The sequence below is a fragment of the Vombatus ursinus genome, unplaced genomic scaffold (assembly GCF_900497805.2).
Source record: "Vombatus ursinus unplaced genomic scaffold, bare-nosed wombat genome assembly UNPS02014832.1, whole genome shotgun sequence".
Lineage (NCBI taxonomy): Eukaryota > Metazoa > Chordata > Mammalia > Diprotodontia > Vombatidae > Vombatus > Vombatus ursinus.
In genome coordinates, this window is record NW_020954610.1 from 44,803,565 (window position 1) to 44,827,090 (window position 23,526).

At 37.5% G+C, this 23,526-nt stretch overlaps 1 protein-coding gene across 3 annotated transcripts in view; it reads left to right on the top strand.

Annotated features, from left to right (window-relative positions):
- MUSK (muscle associated receptor tyrosine kinase) overlaps window positions 1-23,526 on the top strand; it is a 190,271-nt gene that overhangs the window by 111,223 nt on the left and 55,522 nt on the right. For 2 of the 3 annotated variants that reach the window (XM_027839483.1, XM_027839486.1), the window contains exon 6: window positions 13,790-13,914. In XM_027839483.1, coding sequence (XP_027695284.1) covers window positions 13,790-13,914 — 125 coding nt within the window. Of the gene's footprint in view, window positions 1-9,527; window positions 9,558-13,789; window positions 13,915-23,526 lie in introns of all 3 variants that reach the window. The other variant, XM_027839484.1, reaches the window with a different exon arrangement.

The window sequence follows — 23,526 nt, forward strand, 5'->3', positions numbered from 1 at the left end:
TGATCCCAGGTGGACTCATCCAGGGTAGACCCCCCTACTAACAGCTGTTTTAATCTGACACTCACACAGGACACCTTTCCCTAGCCCTCAGCTAGCAATCCAATCACTTCTTCATAGCCAGGTCATGAGTTATTTGTCCCTACTTGATCTCCTCCTGCCCCCAATCCCAAGAGCAGGTCCTAAAAATTGTAATAATAAATATGTGTCACTTAATGTCTATGGACCTCAGTTTCCTTATCTGTAAAATGGGAGGGTTATCCTAGTCAGCAAGATAGGTAGATCCCTTCCAGTTCTCAATTTCTATTCCTATGAATAAAGATCCAGCACTACTGTCGTATTCTCAGCCTTTGTCCTCTCTAAACATTGCCTCCTCCAACCCCTACCACCACTTCCATACATAAATAGTAATTGGACAGGAACATTCATGCAGAGGTCATCCAGTTCAACCTTCATATTTTGTAGGAGAAAACTGAGATTGGTCCAAGGTTTACACAGTTAGTAAGTAGTATCACTGAATTTTGAACCCAGGTCCTCTCATTACAAATCCATTCTTTCCACCATACCATGATGCTTCTGTTAGTATGTCTTCCATGGAAGTACCACCTTGATAACTTAATGTACAATGGAGATGCCTGAGGATTATAAAATCAGAACACAAGGTATTTGGTCCAGCAATTAGTTGTGTGTTTATTGTTCAAGGATAGCCTAAATTGTAAATCACTCGTTTGGAGAAGGTTGGCTACCGGGCAATAAATATTTTGGCTATAATGACTCACAAAAAAAGGGAGGGGTGAGGGTCTGTAGCAAGTGGAAGGAGTCCTATATTGAATCATGAACTTTTCAAGGAGTCCAGGTAAATACATCAGCATGTAATCTGACATTTTGCTCACTTGGAGAGACACACAAAATTCTTTAGTTTCTCTGCAGGATTTGTGAAATTTGCCCCTCCCCCAAAAAAGAAGTTTTATAAATATTGTGTAGTTCTTAAGTGTAGTAGAAAGGTTTCTTTCCAATTCTTCCGTGACATAGTTCTATTAATACAGCTCATGATTAAATGTCAACACTTCATTTCTGACTTCCAGATCTATTTCTAAATCATTTCTGCCAAGCCAGATCTTTTCCCACTGGGTCACCTTATTGATAAAATATCGCCAGAATATCCTACTACCCCTTATATGATCTCATCACACAATATATTTGTGCTACATGTTGTGATTTGTATCACCCTGGGTGCAGAGATTTAGGTTATTCTTATGAGGTCAACCCCAATTAGATTATTTTTATTTATCCAAATATTTCCCTACACACTTCTCATATTTTTTCTATATACCTTGAGCTTTCCTAAAAATTCTCTTTACAGGAATCTGAACATATCAGAGACATTCATTGGTGGCAAATGATGAGATTTATAATATGGATGAGTAGGCAAAGTAGCTTTGAAAAAATATCTGAAATTCATTCATGAAAGTTTTTCAAAAATATTGAAGTCAGCTCTAATTCCTGTAGGCATAATGCCATAGAAAGAAGGGGAAAGGGTGGAGGTAGGGAGTTGTCTTCTCTCGTCCTCATCTTTTTTTTAGGATTTATTTATCTCAGAGTATCTTGATGCACACTGTGGTGATTATGGTGGGATGTACCGTATGGCATAATAATATAACATAATCATATGACTAATGCTTTCTGGTGTCAGGGTCTGGTGAGTTCTGGGTATCATTATTCCTCACTTTCTGACAAAATGAACAAGGAAGAGAACAGGAAGAGGGCTCAGGAGAATCATGGAAACACAGATTTAGAACTAGAAGGGACCTTAGAAGATCATCTAGTCTAATCTCTTCTTTTAACAGATGAGGAAACTGAGGCTCAGAGAAGTTAAGTGACTTGCCAAAAGTAAAGGACACATAGTGGCAGAGCCAGGATTTTAAAGACATTTATACTGTATGTCTATACAGTTCAAACATTAAAATCAAAATCACCATATCACCATTGCCTCTGAAAATTATGTTAAGAAACTACTCTATTGTTCCACTCAGCATTTGGTGACTTTGCTCAGATCAGATCAGAATTTCCTTCCCTGGCTACCGTCTTCCATAAGTGTTGTTTTCTCATTTGGTTGTAAATTCCTTGAAAGCAAAAATTATTTATATTTTGCATTTGTATCCCAAGCGCTTAGCCCATAATAAATGCTTTTCATTCATTAATTCAAAACAAAAAGAGGACAAAATAATTTCAACTGTTCCAACTCAGATCATTGATTATACATTTTGTTCTAACATAGTGGCCAGCATCTGTACTAACTAGCTATTCAATGGGGAAATGGTGTTCACACTAAGTTATGGATCAATATGGTGACCCTCTGGGAACAAGGGACTATGATGTTGTCTGAGGTGGGGTGAACTAGCCCAGATAATTGTACATCTTGTGTGTACTAACCTAACCAGATGGGGAAAAAGTTGTTTAAATAGATTTTGAATTAATTAACCACTGCATGCATCCCCCCTAAGAAAATTACTCCCATGCATGACCATGCATTAAGTTTAGGCCTACAGTGGTCTTGACACCTTTAAAATGACTTATGCTTGTGCTGTAGAGGCCTGATTAATCAACTTTATGCACACATCTGATGATACCATTCCTTTGTTCAAAATTCTCTAAAGGCTCTTTATTTCCTGTAGAATTAATATATCCTGCAGAATAACTATATAAATAAATAGTACAAATTTTTTAACTTACCATTCAAAACCATTCTTAACCTGGGGTGTTTTGTAGCCTATCTGGCACTACATCCCAGTCAAACCATTGGTTGTTTCTTGTACCTTTCGACCTTTACTCTCACCATTCCCCATTCCTGGTATGTTCCTGCACACATTCATTATTACCTTTGGAAAAACAGAAAACTTCAAGGTCTAATTCACTTCCCTGGCTCCCCTTTCTCAGAAAGGGGATAACCCATAATAGGAGCTATCTTACAACTATTAAACATTCCTCCGACCTACTCTAGCATTTTGTATTTCATTTAAGCAATAATTACATTATTTTCTGCATGATAGTTACTTAAATATTTAGATAGGATCTATGATCTCATGAGTGTAAGAGTTTCCAATAGTGCTGAAGATTGCAACTTTCTCATCCTGTTCAATTCCTCCTATGTCTCTACATAAATCAATCCTCTATAATTGATCCACTTGCATCAATGGAAGTTTTTCTCTTATTTTTTTTAATATATCAAGGGTGCCAGTTTGGCACTTGGGCAATCCACCTATTCTCTCTCTCTCTCATTCTTGTTTTAGCACTAGCCAACCTCTTTTTATGATTATGGGTATCCATAATGATGTCTGTCACAATACTTCTCAAGTGAAAAATCATCATTCACAGTATGCTGCTGCTTATTTAAATTCACCTTGCATTTTTCCATTGCCCTTTGGGGCATCTGCAATTTTAATTTCTTTTGAGATGGTGATAACCCATAATAGGAGCTATCTTACAACTATTAAATATTAAGATGGGTCTTTACAACAGGTTGCAACTTGGGACCATTGAAATCATTGCAGTTTCCCAAATGTGGTATGGCACCATCTCCTCCTCTTGCTCAATTCTGGGTCTTGCTCATTGTAAAACTGTAGTACCTGTTTAAAGGGTGTGGGGTGTATGTGTGTGCGTGTGTGAGAGAGAGAGAGAGAGAGAGAGAGAGAGGCAGACAGACAGACAGACAGAGACAGAGAAACAGAGACAGAGAGAAGGAAAATGGATGGAATAACTCAGTGGGCTGTTTCCAGCTAAATTTCATAATTTGAACAAAATTGATCCTTCTACTTTATGGAGGCTGTTAAATGAATCTCCTAAAATAAGTGTAGATCTCACTGAAGAGACCTTATAATGTACTAAGAACCAAATGTAGTAGAGTTATAATCACCAGCAAGAATAGATAAATATTGAAATGTCCCAGACTGAATTCTCATTTATATCTGTTTATTATTCTTATAATATTTTCATGATTTTAGTTTTTTAGTTGATACTGATGAAAATCCTTTGATATCATTCTCTAGAATTACAAATAATGCTCTGTTTTACAAATAAGCTTGTGCTCTAAACCACAGTTACCTATAGCTACCATCTCTCCATTGGGCAAGGATTTTCTTGCCTAAGATAGTTCCTGGGTTCTTTTAGTGTACTGACTATGGCAACTATTTTACATAGGTTAAACTTTCCAAATAGATGTTCAACATTAGAATTAATATCTTTACTTTAATCCATTTTCAACTTTTCAGAGTTGGTTGCTTATTTAACTTTATCTGGTTGTAGCTGTTGTGATTGCATACACTTTTCTCTAATCTTCATTCTTTTTCTTATTTCTCTTTATTCATGCCTTAACCAACTATTCTAATTACTTACAGCCAGCCAATTCTGAAATGACTTCTGTCTACATATAACCAATAATTTCCTCTCTATTGTCACATCCTTTTTTTCGTAACATCATTAAGCATTAATCGTGTCCAACACCTTCCAGATCTCTTTTGAAGAAAATGTTCATAAAATATAGGTGTGAGAAATGTGCTAATAAATATTTAACAATTGGCCCTCAAAAAAAAAAGTATGCACAAGACACTTAAAAGTTTTATCTCTTTATTAACATTTTCTCCATCACTTTATTGTCTATGCATTCAGCAAAACAACAAAAGAAGCCTTGATTTGTGGCATTTGCTGATTTCTAAGGTGTAAACACTCACATTAAAAATTAACAATCAGCTATTGTGAGCCAGCCTGAGCTGGCTTCAGCACATCCCTGACATGTGAGGATTTTGAGCAATCCACACACTTTTATCCCTTTTCATTTCCTTATCATGAGCCATATTTTCCAATTTGATTTTCCATCTTTCTCTCAGGTGCCTACCCTTACACCGAAGATAGCAACTATCAAGACATAGAATGCCTTAGTTCCCAGGACAGAATCATTCTGTTTCAATATCCCTTGCTTGATCCTGGTATACAAGCTGCAATTATCTTCATGGTGGTCTCCTTATACAAGCATCCCATGAAATGCTGTCTTGTGTTGCCTTTGGATGCATTGTGAAAACTCATCTGCCAACTTCTGTGGTCATCTCTCAGAGGAACACTGGTGAGCTATCCTATTTTGTCTCATTTATAGTGAAAAATCAATATAGATGTGGTTTGGTTCTTCCAGGAATGTGTCAGCTGGTTGGTTGCTGGACAAAAGTCATATATCAAGAGTAGCAACAGTTAAATTCATGTTTCCATGTTATCTAACTGTGATTCTTAGCAAATTCTTACACCTTTTCTGCCATTAGAGGAGACTGCACAAAATCAAAAACATATTTTGTATTTTTATCCATTTCAAGGCCAAAAGAATTAACCAAAAATCCTTGGTGGCCAAATCTCTGTTAATGGACCTCTCTGTGCTTAGCTACACCAATGCTCAAAGAGCAAACATAGCAAGCTGACAGGGATATGCTCAAAGATTTTTCCAGGTGTATACACTCTGTCAGATTTTCCATTCCACTGGCATAGACACTCATGATCACTATACCAGTGGAATGGAATCACCTCCACATAACCAAGAATCACCTCTATACAACACAAGCCATATCCTGCTTGGGACACAAATAGAGGCACTATAGTTTTTGTAGCGCCTTGCATATTTGTGTCTGTGTTGTATGCCTCTTGCTATGTTTCATGATCTTTATAACAATTAGAACTTTTCAAACAAAGAATGGACTACCTTTATAATTAGCAAGTAAGACCGCCATCACTAGGAGTGTTCAAAAAGATCTAAATGAGGAGACATTAAGTGGCTTACTCAGGGGGAAAACCATAGTCATACTTGGGTCTACTGACTCACCATTCAGTATCTCTTAGGGAATAATTAAGACTTTTTTCTGATATAAAAGTTTGCACCTCCACCAAAATCCTATTCCCGTGCCTCATCCTAGTATGGACATGAGATAGGGTTCTTGAAGGCAATGTCAACATAACAACAGTTCTGAAAAATTCAATTAAAACTGAAAAGGCTTTGAATATTGTACCAGAACAAATCATCTGCTACACAGTTTTCAGGCTTCAAACATTAATATAACTGTTGCTGTTCTAAATACAAGATTTTTGTCTATTGGCCAATTAGTTAATGGATTATTGGAAAACTGAACCAGTCTATATTGAAATTCTCACTATAAATGAAACCAGAAGACATAGAGAAGTTACACATAAAAAGAAAAATGGGAGATAAATAATGAAGTTTGAAGGATTGTTTTTATCATGTGCCCAAACACTACAAGAAACATGTCAGGGAACACTGGTCATTTCATCTCACGGTTTTTATGAATAGCAGAAACAAAAGACCACCATGGTGATAATTACAGTTTATGTGTCATGTATAGCAAAGGATGAATGAGTTCTCCTAAACCTGTATATCTTGGTATTCAGTGACTTGAGTGCAAAAGTGGGCACTGGGAAAGACAGTAAAAGAAAAAAGTGATTTGGAATAAGGCATGAGAGGGACCAAGGGCTTGGAGGTTACCCAAAAGCCTAACATATGGATAATTTATACTATTTAATAATATATAATTTATAATACATGTGTATAATTTAAGAAGAGACAATTTAAATATTAAGATTTCTCAACTTCATTTTGGGAGAATATTCTTTAACAGAGAAGAAACAACTAATTATTGAGCAGAGGACATTTCGGAATTAACAGACTGCGTACAGTCAGATCTTCACCTTCACCTTTGGAGCAAACATTAAATTCAATACCAAGTTAGAAGAAAAGTTAATAACAAAAAGAATTTATGGTGTGCAATTATAATAAATACCTCCTGACCAATTTATTTAACTGTTGAGTTTAAAATATGAGAAATGGATGAAAACCACTGACCGTGATTGTAATAATTTCTCAACAAAGTTTATTGATTCTTACTACGATGAGGAGGTCAAAGGAAATTACCTCAGCCACCATACATTTGAGCTTCTTGCCAGATGGGGAAATATGGTAGGCAAGGGCGACATCTTTAGAGATTACATAAAAATATGCAGAACATTAGGGATGGAAGATTATGTGTAGCATTGCCTCAAAAACATTTTATGATGGAGAGAAAAAAGCCTCCAAAGATCCAAACATGAAAACAAACTAAGCCAGATTGTACCAAGAGCATTTATAGGTCAACTTATTATCTCTAAAGTCATCTGTTTTCATCATTGGTTCTAGTGGAACCACCACATTGGAACTTTAATACCTTAGTATCTACCCTCCTATATGAGGAAAGAGAAGTGACACTAAAGAAGATAAAGTTAGGAAACACTAGATATAACACAGTACATGCTGAAGAAATTTTTACTGGACTTGAATGAACACAGAGGCAAAAAAATCTATGCTGAAGGCTCTAATTTTAATTCAAGATCAATTTTCAAGATCTCAGATATGATACGATACTAAGTAGATACCAAAGAATGGAAAAGATACCAATTGATATTATTGCCCCTCCCCGCAAATGGCAATCAAAAATATTAGGAACTACCACTACATCTGCCTACTTTCCCCATCTCTATATAATCTAAGTGAGAATGGCCATGGCAGACATTGATGGTATCCTCAATGATAATATTAGAAGAAATCAAACAAGTTTTCATTAAAAACAAAACTTTTTACAGCAGACCATGTTTCCAAATCATACAAATAATTGAGAGAACTAGAGGATACAAGATTCTACTTTTAATTTTTTCTTCAAAAAAGTATTTGATTCTATGGTGTAAAACACAGTTGTAAAGGCTTTCCTCCAACAAGGTATCTCTCATTTATGTGTAAGGTTATATGAAATTCCTTGATAGATGCCACTGCAGAGATATACATATCTCTGGCAGAGATATACACATCAATGGTTGAACAGGAAAAAAAATACACACACACACACACACACACACACACACACATATATATATATAAAATCTAGGAACTATATATAGACAGTGAATTGGACCCAGCATTGATGAGGGGGAAAAAACTGGTCTGGATCACTTTGGGGATTAGTACTGCTTCGAATCTCTTTCTCTTTTTTCAAATGCCAATAATCTCCCCACAATGTTATACAAGTATAAATTGTGGAACATCATGGTTTCTCAAAAATCAAAATTTCTGGAGACCCAAAGTACAATAGAAAGTTGTATCATGGCTTTGAATGGGTTGTTCCATGTTATCAATGATGACTTCTGTACCAGAAGTGGTGCAAAAACATCATCAACTCTCTGTATGATCAGAAACAAAGGTAGAAGAGTTGTGGAGGAAGAGAAAAGGATTGCAGATGGACTGCCAAGCATTGTCCTGGCAACCAAAAAAAATTTTTAATCTAGAAAATTGGCCTTCAGCCTTATAGATTGACCTTCTGTGGTTGCTTTATGGAGGGATATAAACAAAAATCAAAAGGAAAGAAGGTATGAATAGATTGCCATTTGCACTGATAAAGAGAGTTCCTATACAGATGGCTTCTCAGATCCATGGGAGATTCCAAGTAAAACCTTATTATTTCATCTGGTGTTCCCAGAAATGAAAGTTGATATTTTGGCTATCAATGACCACAGGCAAGGCCTAGGTTTACAAGCTTTCAGAATAAAGACATTTGTTGGGACTAGAACAGAGCCTCCAATTTAGATTAAGGATCCATAAAGTGAATAATTTGGTTTTTATTTAGAGGTTTTAAAAAATTTTCATTACACCCTCAACTTACTACACACAGCTGCCAATTTTGTTCTTTGTCATTTTCCACCCGTTAGGGACTTTCCCAGTGAGGTGTTGATTTAGAAAAACAAAAACAAAATACCTCTCTTTTTTTTTTTGATGGAGTGCTGAGAATTGATATTAGTTATTTGCGCTTTATTCTACAGAAACCCCCTAACAATGTGTTTATCATAACATAAACCTATTGCCATAGAAATGATCTTGGAGAACACAAATTCAGCATTGCTGACTTTATGGAGAGATCATGTAAGAGGAGAAGCTGAGCTAAGAAATGAAGAAAACTATCAAAATAGGAATGAGATCATTGTCACCTTCGAGAGGAAGGACAACTATGAAATAATTACTATAAGGAACTCAATGAAGTTGCTAAAAAGACTATATATGGTCAGTGTAGGACAAAGCACCTCCAGCAAAATTCAGTGCCATTCAGAATTGCAATTGATTAAATGATTTAATTTGGAAAGGGGCAGAATTTCCCTCTAGTCTCTCTTTTGAAAAAGGGAAGGAAGCATGCTTTAATCGACCTTGTAGGAGGAGGTTTTCAGACAAAGGTTTCCTTGTTACCAGGTGATTTCTCTGGATCATATAAGTTCATCAAAACAATAAAATAAGAGTGATCATTCCTTGCAATAAATTTGGGCTTCCCCCCTCCCAGTTATAGTTCATCGAAACAGTAAAATAAGAGTGATCATTTCTTGCAATAAATTTGAACTTTTTACCCCCACCAAAAGACCTGAATTGGTTTTTTTTATAACTTGTTTTTTGTTTATTTTCTTTTTAATAATAGAAGAAAGTGAACCCGAGCAAGATACTAAAGGTATTTGTTCTTTCTACCCTACGTTTTGTTTAATTCATAATCCTTCTGAATTATTTTGCATCTGCTGTTCTGATGAACCACTCTGAGAGGCATATTTTGATAGGAAACTTCTTCCTGAGGGGCATTTCCTTTGTTCCTGGCACTAAACACTTTACTGTTTATGGGAAAATATAGAGTGCCAATGATTTAATATGGTCTTATCCGATTGCTTGCTTGATGAAATAATTTGCTACTTGGAAGTTAAAAGTTCTCAAGAAAAAGCCAGGTCAGCAGAAATACTGTTTGGTGCCAGGAACTCTGGAAATGCAAGGTAATGTAAAAATTGAATCAGTATGTGCGCATAAAGCCCACACAAGTTGGAAGGGAAGTTTCAAGTTTGGCTAAAGGTACTTGGTAGTCTAACTTCCCTGGGGAGAAATATTAGATGGTAATTCCCAACACTGGTTTTGAAACATCTAGAGTGTCTTTAATTATTTCAAGAGAGCTTCTCATGAAATTCTTAAAGACTAAGTAAATCCTCAAATATTCATTTTAATTATTGTTACAAAATTAAACACAGGGCAAACCAACTTCATGGTGCCATAAGATTTATATGTACACATACATGTATGGGTTGAGAATAACTGCTTCAGAATGACAGTTGTCCTGGACAGTCACCTTGCAAAGAATGAGCTGGAACTGTTTTTTACTCAGCTTTCACTTGAGTCAGACAGAAATATGGAAACAAGTTTCATATGCATTAATTATGTAACTTTTGCTGCTTGAAATTATATTCATTAAGGGTCTCTCCTGCAGTTTCATATGATGTGAGAAAAGCAGAAAAGGAGGGATGGACAACTTAAAAACTAATATTTCATTATCACTGTAACACCAAAGTCAAAAGTTCCAGGGTTGTAGTCTCATGTGTATGTTCTTAGAGTTATGCATTATGGGAAATCATTTACAACTTTGCCCATTGAATACCACATAGATTTAAATGGAGTCATTTTTGAAAGGTCTAAATTTGAATCTTTTGAATGATTGTTAGTACTGAATTATCTAATTATGACTTGAGATATGGGGTAAGGGAATGGAAATGAGAAATTGAGAAAGAAAAATCTCAAAATTTACATAGAAAATAGGGACTATCAGACCTGAAATAGACCATAGAAATACTCTACTCCAACTCCCTCATTTTACAGATGAGAAAAAACCAAGAGAAAGTTTAATTCACATGAACTTTGTTTTTCTATTCGGAAAAAAAATACATTACTAAATTATTGCTCAGGGAAAAATTTGGCTTTCTACTTCCACCCCTCAATCAAGCCACAGTTACTCTATAAATGAGGTGCACAAAGTTAACAGGATACTAAACAATCCTGAGATGTTAGCTGCTCAAGCATTGTTTTGCATTTCGTGTATGCAAACTACCACTGGAAGCCTGAGCCTACTGACTCTCAAAAAAAAAAGACTGTTTCCAAACTACGAAGCCTAAAACTTACAAAGGGATTTTGTAAGGGAAAATGAAACAGCATTTCAAAGGACTATATCTCTATCTATCTATCTATAGCCTACATGTTGCTTCTTATAACCCAAACTCAAAGTCACTCATTTATCAGCTGAGAAGAACCATGGTATAATGAGTAGCTAAAATCTTTAACAAAACAAGGCTTGAGGGAAAATGTTACCATTTATGTTCTTTCCCTTTTTTTCTATATAATGGGGATAATAGTAACATCTACCTACCTTGCAGGATTGTTGGGAGGACCAAATGAAGTAATACTTGCAAAGAGCTTAGCTTAGTGCCTGGCACACAGTAAGTGAGATATAAATATTAGCTATTATTACCTATTTTCACTGGAATAGTGTATTTTTATCAAGATAAAGTCTATTGTTTACATACATGTAGCTATATAATTGGGATAGGAACTGGACTTATGATTTCATTTATATTGGAGGGAACACTCAGAGAAGAAATTCCCTCTAACAGTGGAGATTGGCACCTTCTTTATAATTTACTCAACATCACACAACCCATAGATGACAGAGGGGAAATTGAATCCATCTCTTTCTGACTTAGGAGCCAGCTCTCTGCTCATTATGACAACCTGTTGTTGCCACCTTACAGACATGTGTGTGTGTATAGAAACAGCAGATGATATATATAACAATAGATTTTAACATATAATGATAGTAATAATAATAATATTGGCTAACATTTACATAGCACCTACTACGTGCCAGGTACTGTGCTAAGTGCTTTACAATCATTATCTCATTCGATCCTCACAACAACTCTGGAAGGCAGGTGCTCTTATCCTAATTTTACAGATGAGGAAACTAAGGCAGCCTAAGGTTAAATGACTTGCCCCAAGGTCACATGGCTAAGAAGTGTTTTGAGGCTGGATTTGAACTCAGGTCTTGAGTTAAAATCACAAGCACTGTATATACCTAGTTGCTGAGAGAGAGAGAGAGAGAGAGAGGAAGGAGAGAAAGGGAGAGAGGGAAGAGAGAGAGAGAGAGAGTCTTTTACATATATATTCTTTTACAAATTATAGAGGTGATTTAGATATCACAGGAGCCATACTTATTGTTGTGTGGAGGTGACCTTACATTCTGAAAGACTATGCCAGGGGGAACATGATCTCTGGTAAGTTATACCAAGCTGGAAAGACTTTAGATACGGTAGCTAAGTACAGAGTAGCTAAGTAGTTACCAGAATATTGGCTGCTAGAGAATGAACTGTGTGGCTGTGATGACATAATGCAACCAATTTTTTTAAAAGTTGAAGTGGTCGTCAGTCCTATATCACTCTTTTCTGTATCTACTAATGATGATGACAAGGTAGTAGAAACTTGTGCAAATAATGCCCCCCGAAGAGTACAAATCAGTTTGAAAGTATTATGTCTTTTTTTTACCAGATGACACAATGGAGGAAATAGCTTATGACTGGCCAAAAGACTCAAACACAACCAATGGGCCAGTGTAAAAAAATGATAGTCCAGGGATGAGCTCAGTGCTACATTGATGAGTCCAAGTTTGGGAGCTAACAATTCCAGTTCAATGAGGAAGAACCACCCATGGGTGGAGAAAAGGATTTCTTTCTTCTATTCCCTTTCCACCAGTGACTATGTCATTGAAGAAACTGGAGCAGTATCAGAAAGTGCATCCAGTTATAATCAAAGAAACTAGACCAATAGGAGATAACATATCCACACAAGACAAGAGCCACACAGAAGTCAAATAGATGCAGAAACATAGTAATCTGAAGAGAGAGCTGCAGCTTTGAGAAGTATGACTGGAAAAGAATGTCAACTCTGAACTGAAGAAAGGACATCCAGGCCAGAAAATGCCAGGGGTTATGATAATCCTTTGCCACACATGAATCTTATATCAGTGCATCACAACCTAAATTTAATTCAACTTTGCACATGGATCGATATGTGTTTTGGGGACAATATATCCCAGGCTTTTGAGGGGACATGATTTGTCCCAACTCTTCCTGATATACCATCTTTGAAATACCTTTGGTAAAAGTTAATTAAGCTTTTAGCTTATTTACTTTTCCATACAGAAAGTACAAGAAGTAATAGCACTGGAAGTCGAGTTCCATATGGTCACTCTTACGATCCCAACAGCGTCATAGCAGCTACTTTCTAGAGACCTCAGATTGAGAATGGGAGTTTATGTTGGACTGGTGGCTCAGAGGAGGTACTGCCAAAACATTGGTGAATAGTTTAGACCATAAAAATAGCACTAAACTGGGAATCTAGTCCCAGCTGCACTATTAAGTAGTTCTATAACCTTGGGCAAGTCACTTCATCTCCATGGGCCTCAGTTTCTCCGTCTGTAAAATGCTAGGCAAGATGATCACTAAGGTCTCTTCCCAGCTCTACCAATTCTATCATTTGAAACTGATATATTACATACTGAATTTGAATCATACTGTTCAGTCAGAGGTAACATTACTACTGACATCATGAAAGAAATCTCCATGAAACCAAAAGGAGTTCAGCTGGAATGAAGAATAGGAGTTATTTTTTTCTTCTTTCCCCTGTCCTCAATTCTGGGTTGTTTGCATTTGTTCTTTCCTCAATAGTCATCATCTCGTTCTCTTGTTATCTTCCTTCCTGTTGTGACTTGTGGATATTGGGATTTTTTTTTTTAGAGGCATGCAGCTAATTCCTTGGAGATTTCTTTGATTGAAGATATACTTTCAGAATAGTCATGTGGCTTCTCTATCTCCTCAACAGTGTTTGCCAGAATTCTGCGGGCTCCCGAATCCCACAATGTCACCTTTGGCTCCATAGTGACCCTACGCTGTACTGCAACAGGCATTCCAGTTCCTACTATCACATGGCTTGAAAATGGAAATGCTGTGAGTGCCATTTCTATGTCTCCATGGCTAAGGAAGCTTGCCTACTGGCTTTCAGGATGCTTTGTGGGTTGGTAGCAATCATACAACATTCTGTGGTTATTCAAAGGCTAACATTCATTCTTTGATTCTTTGTCTTTACCAAGTTGTGAGTAGTCTATATCATTGAAATCATGGTTTGGCATAATATGTTAGGGGACTGATAGTGTTACAATAATAGTAGAAATAATAATAGCTATCCTTTATATAATGTTTCCAAGACCCAGCCACTGCTAAAGAAGATTGGAAGCCCTGGGTTCTCTTCTCTGCTACTGTTCTCTGTATTGCTTCTGGACAAGTTAAATTCTTATCTACCTGCCTCCTAGGGTTGTTGTGAGAATCAAATGAGATAATAATTGCAAAGTGCTTACCACAGTTCCTGGCACATAGTAAGTGCTATGTAAATGTTAACTATTATTATTACTTGTGTATTATACAATTTAATCCTTTAAAAAACTATTTGGTAGTGAAGAGAGTTATTATAATACCCATTTTACATTTGAGGAAACTGGAGCTCTTGGAGGTTAGGTCAGTAAGTCTGATTTTAAAGATCATGTCTTATTGTGGCATAGCTATCACTAGGACTTAGGTTTTCTACCTCCTAGTCTAGTATTTTTTTTTCTACTACAGAAGGCCATTTCTATCCTTATGGTCGTAAGATCACAGATTTCAAAGCTTGAAGAGATCTTAGCAGCCATCAAGTCAACCTCCTCATTTTACCGGTGAGGAAACTAAGGCATAAACTGGATAAGTGATTTGTTCAAGGTCATACAGTCAATTAAATGTCTGTGGTGGGTCTTGAACTCCGTTCTTCCTAATTCCAAGTCCAGACGTCTGAGGAGTGAAAAGAAACAGTGGATATGCTCAGATTTCCATTACAATTCAAGATGGAAACACAATGGATTAAGGGCCATGGTGAGCCCTAGCTACTGGTTCTGTATCATTCTTTCCATATTAAACTTGATTCTGCTTCTAAGCCCTTGGGGTTAAAAAAAAAAAAGTCCCTCCTCACAAAAAAAAAAAATGGCAGATTGACTATTTTGCCTTAATGTCTGATAGACCCATTACTAAAGTCACTATCATTCTCCCAACTTTATGTATTTTGCACATTTGATGAACCATCACGTCACTCTCTTTCTACCCCATATTTGGCCCACACAAAACATTTGGTCTGGACTACATATCTTATTAGCACTCCCTCCTCATTTTTTCACTGAAGGTGCTAGAAGTACCCATTACCTCAAAGTAGGCCAGACAGGAAGACAGAGCAAGAAGCAGGAATAGAAGCTGTTCTTGAAGGTTCCAAAATCAGCTTCATTACATTTATAAAGAGATTGTAAATCAAACTAAAGGAAAAATTTGGTCAAGTAGCTTGTAATAATGCAAATAGAGAAGGAGAAAGAAAGAAGTCATAATATCCCCTCAAAGTCATGCTTATGAAAACATGTTTAAATGTATAAAATGCAATATAAATGTCACTTGTTAATACTAATTACAAATATCAATTTTTATCTATGAACAAAGGAAAACTTTCATGTTTTAAGGTGAAAAAAGAAGTAAATTTCAGTTAAGTGAGTCAACTCATCCTTTAGGGATCAGGTTGCCTGGAGAAGAAGTAGAGCAAAGAACATATGGTATTGAACTTCAACTCAGGAAGATCTTTGTTCATATTCAGCCTCAGACACTTAGTGACTACGTAACCCTGGGAAGGTCATTTAGCCTATCTATGCCTCGGTTTCTTCATCTGTAAAACAAGGTGGTTGAATTTGATGGTCACTGGGGAACTTTAGATTCTAAATCTATGATCCTGCAATAATGGAACTAGTAACTTCTTGAGGTTCCTTCTAATTCTATAATATGAGATGATTACAAGCAATATAGAGTGGGGAGGGGTAAAGGGTGAGGGAGGGTAGAGTGGGAGAATAAGTACAGCTTATTGAAAAACTAAACAATTAGAAGAGGGAGTTTAAAGTTGGCATTCAAATGGAGATTAACATTTGAATCATGAGCTGTAGTAGTAACTGGTGGCCACAAGATGTCATTATTACAGACAGTACTTAAATGTTCATATTTCCAGATTAGAGCCAATATTACAGGCTGTTAGAACGGATCTTTATGAAGTGCTTCATACTGATGTTGAATTAGAAGGCTTGCATGGGACCTCAAGATTAATCATTCAGCTTTAAGACAAATTGCAGCTAAAACATCTCTTTCTCAAAATCTCTAGAGATTTCCTATGGAAATTTATTTCAGGATCTCGAAGTTCTTTCTATTATAAAGTTTTCTCTAATGTCCTATCTAAATCCTCTGACTTTTCCTATTCTTTTTATTTTGTACTCAGTGGGTAATCTTGGAATCATAGAATCTTTTTTTAAAAAAATTGTTTTTTGGAATCATAGAATCTTAAAGACAGAAGAGGCTTTAGAGATATTTAATCTAACCCTGTCCTTTCAGAGATTGGGAAACAGGCCCAGAGAACAATTTCATCACTGATTTGGATAAAGGCGTGGATGGTATGCTCATCAAATCTGCAAAAGACATAAAGCTGGGAAATATAGCTGACACATTGAATGACAATCACGATCCAAAAGGATCTTTAACAGAGTAGAGTATTGAGCTAAATCTAATAAAATTATATTCAAAAGGGATAAATGTAAAGTCTTACATTTGGGTACAAAAAAATTAACTTCATAAGTATAATGGGGTGAGGCATGGATAGATAGCAGCAGGTTATTTTTAAAAATCTAAGGGTTTAAAAAAATCTAGGGGTTTAGTGGACTGCATTAAGTTCAATATAAATAAGCAGTATTATGTGGCAGCAAGAACAAAAAAACAAAAAAACAAAAAACAAAAAAACAAAAAAAAATGACAACCTAATGCAATATGGGGCTGCATGAATAGGGGGCCAAGCTTTCAGCAGACTTCATCTGGAACATTAAGTTCATTCCTGTGTGCCATGGTTTAAGCAGGACATAGATAAGTTAAAAAGAGAAGGGTAACCAAATTGGTGAAGAGCCTTGAGGTCAGGAAAGAAGAGGATCTGTTGAAGAAACTGAGCAAGGTTGGCTGGGAGAAGAGAAAGCACAGGAAGAACATGATAACTATCTTCAAGAACTTGAAGAGCTGTAATGCAGAGGATGGATTACATTCTTTTTTCCTGTTTGGTCCTAGAGAAAAGAACTGGAAGAAATGGGTGGAAGTAACAAAGAAGCTAATTTAAACTGATGTCAGGAAAATTTGAGAACAATTTTAGCTGTCCAAGAGTAGAATGGGCTGCTTAGATGAGGTAGATTTCCCCTTGGAGATCTATAAGCAGAGTCTAAATGACCACTTGATGTATATTTTATTATGAGGTTTCCTTTCATGGTTGGATTGAACTAGATGGCAAATGAGGTCCTTTCCCCCTCTCAAATCATGTGATTCTATGAATAACAGTAATTTACAACCATCCACACCTTGAGCCTACCCTGGACACAATCGTGAAGTAAAAAACATTTATTTTCAGAAACCCTGTGTCCTCGTGCTTTGAGGGTCCATGTTGTTTCAGACTCTTCATGACCACATTTGGGATTTTTTTGGCAAAGATATTAAAGAGGTTTGCCATTTCCTTCTCCAGATCATTTTACAGATGAGGAAACTGAGGCAAACAGAGTGAAGTGACTTACCCAGGGTCACTTAGTTAGTACATATCTGAGGTCAAATCTGAACTCAAGTCTCCCTAACTCCAGGCTCTGTGCTCTAGTTGCTGTGCCACCTAGCTGCCTAATAGATTTAAAGCTGGAAGGAACCGTCATTTAGTCTAACCCCTCTCCCCCTTTTTTTATTTAAAGGTGAGGTAAATCAAAGCTAGAGATGTTTAGTGACTTTCTCATGGTCATAAAGGTAGCTGATAGTAGAGTAGGGATTCAAATACAGGCCCTCTTAATTCAAAGCTGGAGCTCTTTTCACTATCCAGGACATATCTCTACCTATGATGATCTACATACTCTTGTCCTCCCTGGGCCCTGGCTCATGCTCCAGGCCTTTTAAAATTCTACCTCCATGTCAAAATTAACCTGTGTCCTTTTCTCTCAATGTCCCACTTTTCATTTATTACATTTCAAGGTGTTGGCCAAACTGAAAACTAATTCATGCTAAAGTGTCAATGGGGGAATGTGTCCTGATCCCTTCTCTTTCTAAGTAATGCATTTTAAGAGTAGGCTATCTACAACTGATGCCTCCACTTCTTTTCCACTAAGTCTTTTCTTCGCTCTCTGCAGTCTGGCTTTCAACCTTATTATTCAACTGAAACCGTCTTCTCCAAAGTGACCTATTATTTCTGGGTTGCCAAATCCAATGACCTTTTCTCAATCCTCATCATTCTTGACCTCTCTGAAGCCTTTACACTGTTGATCACCCTCTTCTCCTTGATACTCTCTTCTTTCTAGGTTTTTGTGACACTGCTCTCTCCTGATTCTCTTCCTCCATCTCGGAATGTTCCTTCTCTGCGTCCTTCACTGGTTCTTCATCCAGATCACTCCCATTAACCACTGGTATAGCACAGGGCTCTGCCCTAGCCTTTCTTCTCTTTTTCCTATATACTATTTGTTTGGTATATTCATCAGAAAGAGTAGGTTTGTGCAAGGGTAGCAGAAAAATTGGGGATTGGAAGAAGGTCATATTCGAGAAATGAAAAAGCAAAGTAGAGCTATTATTGAAATGATGTGACCAGAAGTCCTTCATTAGAAAGGGCCGTTCCAGAATTTGATTTCCTGTCCTGGCAGGAAAAAACATCTCAGAAAGTACTGCATTGACATTTTTTGTTAACCCATGGGCCTTTCTCCATTCCAAATGAATTCAGCTGTCATCTCTATGCAGATGACTCTCAGATCTTCTTGTCCAGCTTAAGCTCTCTCTCAGCCTCCAGTCTCACATCTCCAACTACCCTTGGACATTGTGAACTAGACATATTATAGACATCTTAAATTCATTAAGTCTGAAACTGAACTCATTATTTTTCTCCTCTCTTTTTCCTAACTTCCTTATTATTATCAAGGGTATTACCATCTTTTCAGTCACCTAGGCTCACAATGTAGGTGTCATCCTCAACTCATCTCTCTCTCCCACCCCATATCCAATCAATTGTTAAGTCTTGTCATTTCTACCTTCATAACATGTATCATATATGCCCCCTTCTCTCCTCTGACATTGTCATCACCCTGTTTCAGATCTTCATCATCTCATGCCTAGACTATTGCAATATTCTACAGGTTGGTCTTCTTGCCACAAGTCTTTCGGCACTTCAATCCATCCTTCACTTAATTATCAAATTGATCTTCCTAAAGCACAAGTGTGATCATATCATTCCCCTATTTAATCAGCTCCAGTGGTTCCCTATTACCTCCAGGATCACATATAATATCCTCTGTGGTTTTTAAAGCCTTCCATCACGCAGCCCTTTCCTATCTTTTAAGTCTTCTTACATTTTGTTCCACCATCCAATACACACTACTCTGCAATCCAGTGATACTGGCCTCAGTATTCGAGGTAGTATTCACTCCCTTGAACTTGATCCCAACCCTGGGCATGTTCTCTTGCTGTCTCCTGGGCCTGGGATTCTCTCCTTCCTCTTCTCTCCTTAGCTTCTGTGGCTTAAGTTTAGCTTTTCCCAGTTCCCTTTAATGCTAATGCCTTCTCTCTGCTGACTATCGTCAATTGATCCAACATATCTTGTTTATACAGTTGTTCACATGTTGTCTCCCATATTGGACTGTGAGCTCCCTGAGAGCAGGGACTATCTTTTGTCTTTTTTTTATATCTCAATACTTGGCACAGTACCTGTAGTAGACCCTCAATTAATGCTTATTGATGAATCAGAGTCCTATCCCAAGGACTAACTGTGTTAGGGGATGTTTCAGACACTGTAGCAATGCAAAGAATATGTTTGAGGGTTTATGTTATCATTCAAATTCGATACAATGTAAGTATTAATTCTTTGTGTGGGGTCTGCTTTCCCTTCACATTCTTGAAAATTTACCCCCTTCGTTTTTTCTTTTCTAGGCTGAGCAATCAATCAATCAACAAGCATTTATTTAAATGCCTCTTATGTGCCAGGTGCTGGGGGTACAAAAATTGAAATTATACCTACCTGGAAGGAGCATCGATTCTATCCAGGACACAACATATACACATATAGGTATATGCAAAAAATATATTAAAAAATGCAAGGCGATTTGGAGAGGCAGGGCAATTGCTTATGGAAAATCAAGGAAGGTTTCGAATACAAAGTGGTACTTGAGGGAAACAAAAGATCCTAAAAAGTAGAGGTGAAAATATATTCCAGGTATGGGGAAAAAATACAAAGTCATGGAGAAAGGGCATGCAGTATCATGTGTTAAGAAACAGCTCTTGTTGCCATGATATTTTCTCAGAGGACCTATGACCTACCCTTTTCATCATCTTGGTTACTCTCTCTGTACCCTTTATAAGCTTTTCTTATTTCCCAAAAGTCGCAACTCTTACAAATCAATTCCATGCTCTAATAAAAAGCCAACAAATGCTGAAAAATCAGGGAGAAGGGGAGAAGGGACTGCCTCCTGGCTCCTACATGTTGCAATTCTGTTTACTCATCCCAGCATGGCTTTTTCTTCCTCACACAGGGTCCAGATCTCAGCCTAGCCAAAGCAGCTGGGACAGAGCAGGGAAGGGAGTGGAAGGATTGTGAAGGAGGCTGCCCAGCAGGGTGTGCCCCTCAGAAGGCTTTCCAGGAAGGACAATCTCCACTCTGGCTATAGTCAAAGCCCTGATGAAAGCACCCACACTTTCCATAATAATGAAGAGTTTCATAAAGGGAACCAATCAAAGTAAACTCATTAGGTCCCAAGAGGAGGAAATGGAAGAGGAGGAGGAAGAATGGGAGACTGATGGAGGAAAAAGGGAGAGGGGAGAAGAAGTAAGTAAGGCTCATGGGTGAACAAAAAATGTCAATGCAGACTTTCTGAGTGAGAGATGTTTTTTTTCCAACCAGGACAGGAAATCAAATTCTGGAATGGCCTCATCTAATGAAAGACTTCTGGTCACGTCATTTCAATAATACCTCCACCTCACTTTTTCATCTCTTGAATATGACCCCATTTTTTCTCCTACATTTGCACAAACCGACTCTGTCTTCACCTTATAAAGTTCCTCTCCCCCCTTCTTAGGTGAACTCCCATCCCCGTGCACTATGGCACGGCATTACATGAATTTCTACTCTGAAAGCAAATAACTACTATACTAATAAGTAACTTAGATTCTAGTAGGAGTGGAGCCCGAGAGTCTGAGTCTGTTGATGCTATTTTCTTCAAATTTTCAAGGTCATTTTCAGTTCTAATCCTCTTTGCCAAGGGATTATATAAAGTCTTTCACAGGAAGGAAGGAAGGAAGGAAAGGTTGCAGTTACAAAGTGTTCCACTATATTGTAGGGGAATGAACACTGGGGTACCTGTCAGAAGACATGGGTTCTATTTCTGGTGCAACCACTTAACTAGCTGAGATGCCTTGAGTATGTCCCTTTTCTTCTTTCAATCAATCAACAAGAATTTGTTAAATGTCCACTCCACTATGTATCAGGCACTCTTGTGGGCAATGGAAATATGAATACAAAAGTGAGGTAGTTCCTACCCTAAAGGAGTTTATTATCTACTCCAGGATCAAAGCATGTAGGAAAGACAGAATAGTACAGTGGAAAGATGACGACTGGCTTCAGAGTCAAAGGACCTCTGGTCAAACACTACCTCCATATCCTAGGGCAAGCCAGTTAACTAACCTCTCTAGATTTCAGTTTCCTCATCTGTAAAATAGGGTGGTGGAAACACACTAGATGGCCTCCAAAGTTCCTTCCAGCTCCTATGTTCACAAATAAGGAAATGCAAGATCGATACAAGCAGAATATCCAGTGACTGAGGCAGAGAGATAATTGCGGGAATCAAAAAAGACTTCTTGAAGAAAGCAGTACTTGAGTTGAGCCTTGAAGGGTGCTAAGGGTTCCAAGAGGCAGAACTGAGGAAGAAGAGCATTCCAGGTATGAGGGTAGCTTGTGCAAAGACTTGGGAGATGATATATCATTCATAGGAGCCATTTTGGCTGGAGCGGAGAGTACATGAGATAACAAAATATATAACCAACTTGAGAGAAGGACTGAGCCAAATTTTTGAAGAGCTCTAAAGTGCCAAACATAGGAGATTGTACTTAATCCCAAATGCAGTAGGGAGCCAATGAGGCTTCTTGAGTAGATCAAAGATATGTTCAGACCTGCATTTTAGGAATATCCGTTTGGCAACTATGTGGAGAACAGATTAAGGAAGGGAAAGACTGAATGCAGAGAGACCAATTAGGAGGCATTCAAGGCTCTCTGAGCCCCACATTCCACATCTGGAGAACAGGAAGGTTACACTAGTAATCTCAATATTTCAGGTAGTCAACCCTCAGGCTTCTTATAACCACCAAATTTCATCCTTTTTTTTTCTTCACATAACTATTCAATCAGTGAAAAGAAACAAAGATTCATATTCAAAAATGATGAGTAATAAAAATATAAAACAGAATGCAATACTAGTTGGAGACTACTGGATTAGGTTATGCCTAAGGATTTTCTGTCTCTGAGACTCTGTGACTACTTGCTAGAATAGAGGGATGTTATATTTAATCATGGTTTGGCCTTCTTTGGGTTGCTAATTAAAGCCAACACCTAATAAGCCAAGGTACTGCTAAGGAAAAGGACAGGACAGCCTCAGGACTTCAAATGCTAAAATAGGAATTAGGCAGACAAAAAGTAAGTCTCCTCCAGGAAAGAAGTCCAGAGTATATCCAAAATCGTTCTGGTCAAAGAGAGTCAGTTACTATTACAGCCAAGTTTTACCCTGGGTAAAGCTTCCTGGGACCGAAAGAAAAATGAGCTGTATGAGCCAACACTACCTCAAAGTACAAAAAATTAAACTCATTGCAGGTATTTATTGGTAAGGAAGCAGGCACAGCTGTAGCATACCTCAGTTTCCACTGGGAAGCAGATAGTAGAGTTCACAGATCTGATACTGGCTGTTTGGAGTAGAGAAGGGAAGGGACAGGGAACTCAGGCAAGGAGCAACCGATGAATCAGCTTAGGCCTAAGTTGAAACTGGTCACCAGTAGCTTTGTCTCCCGAAGTCCCAAAGCCACAGAGGCTCCAGAAGACATAAACACCCTTTTTCTCACCTATGTTGATCACGCTGTGAAACCAACTCATAAACTTAACCTTTGAACATTTGTGGCCAATGTACAAACCTATGTATGTGCCAGAGACTACAGGAATACCAGATGGCAGACCCTGGTGGAATTTAACAAACCCTGCTCCTACTGTCCATTGAATTTTCACTAATCTTTCATGGGCAGTTTTGTATATGGATAAATTCTGAGTGGGAGATAGTCTTATTTTCACAATATGGGGGAAAATGGATCCTAATATTCTCACAGACTTAAAGATTTAAGGAGTTTCAGAGGGGTCATCAACTCCAGTCCTTTTATTTTACTGATAATGAAACTGAGTCGACAAAAGAATTACATGAATTGCATGTTAGCAAA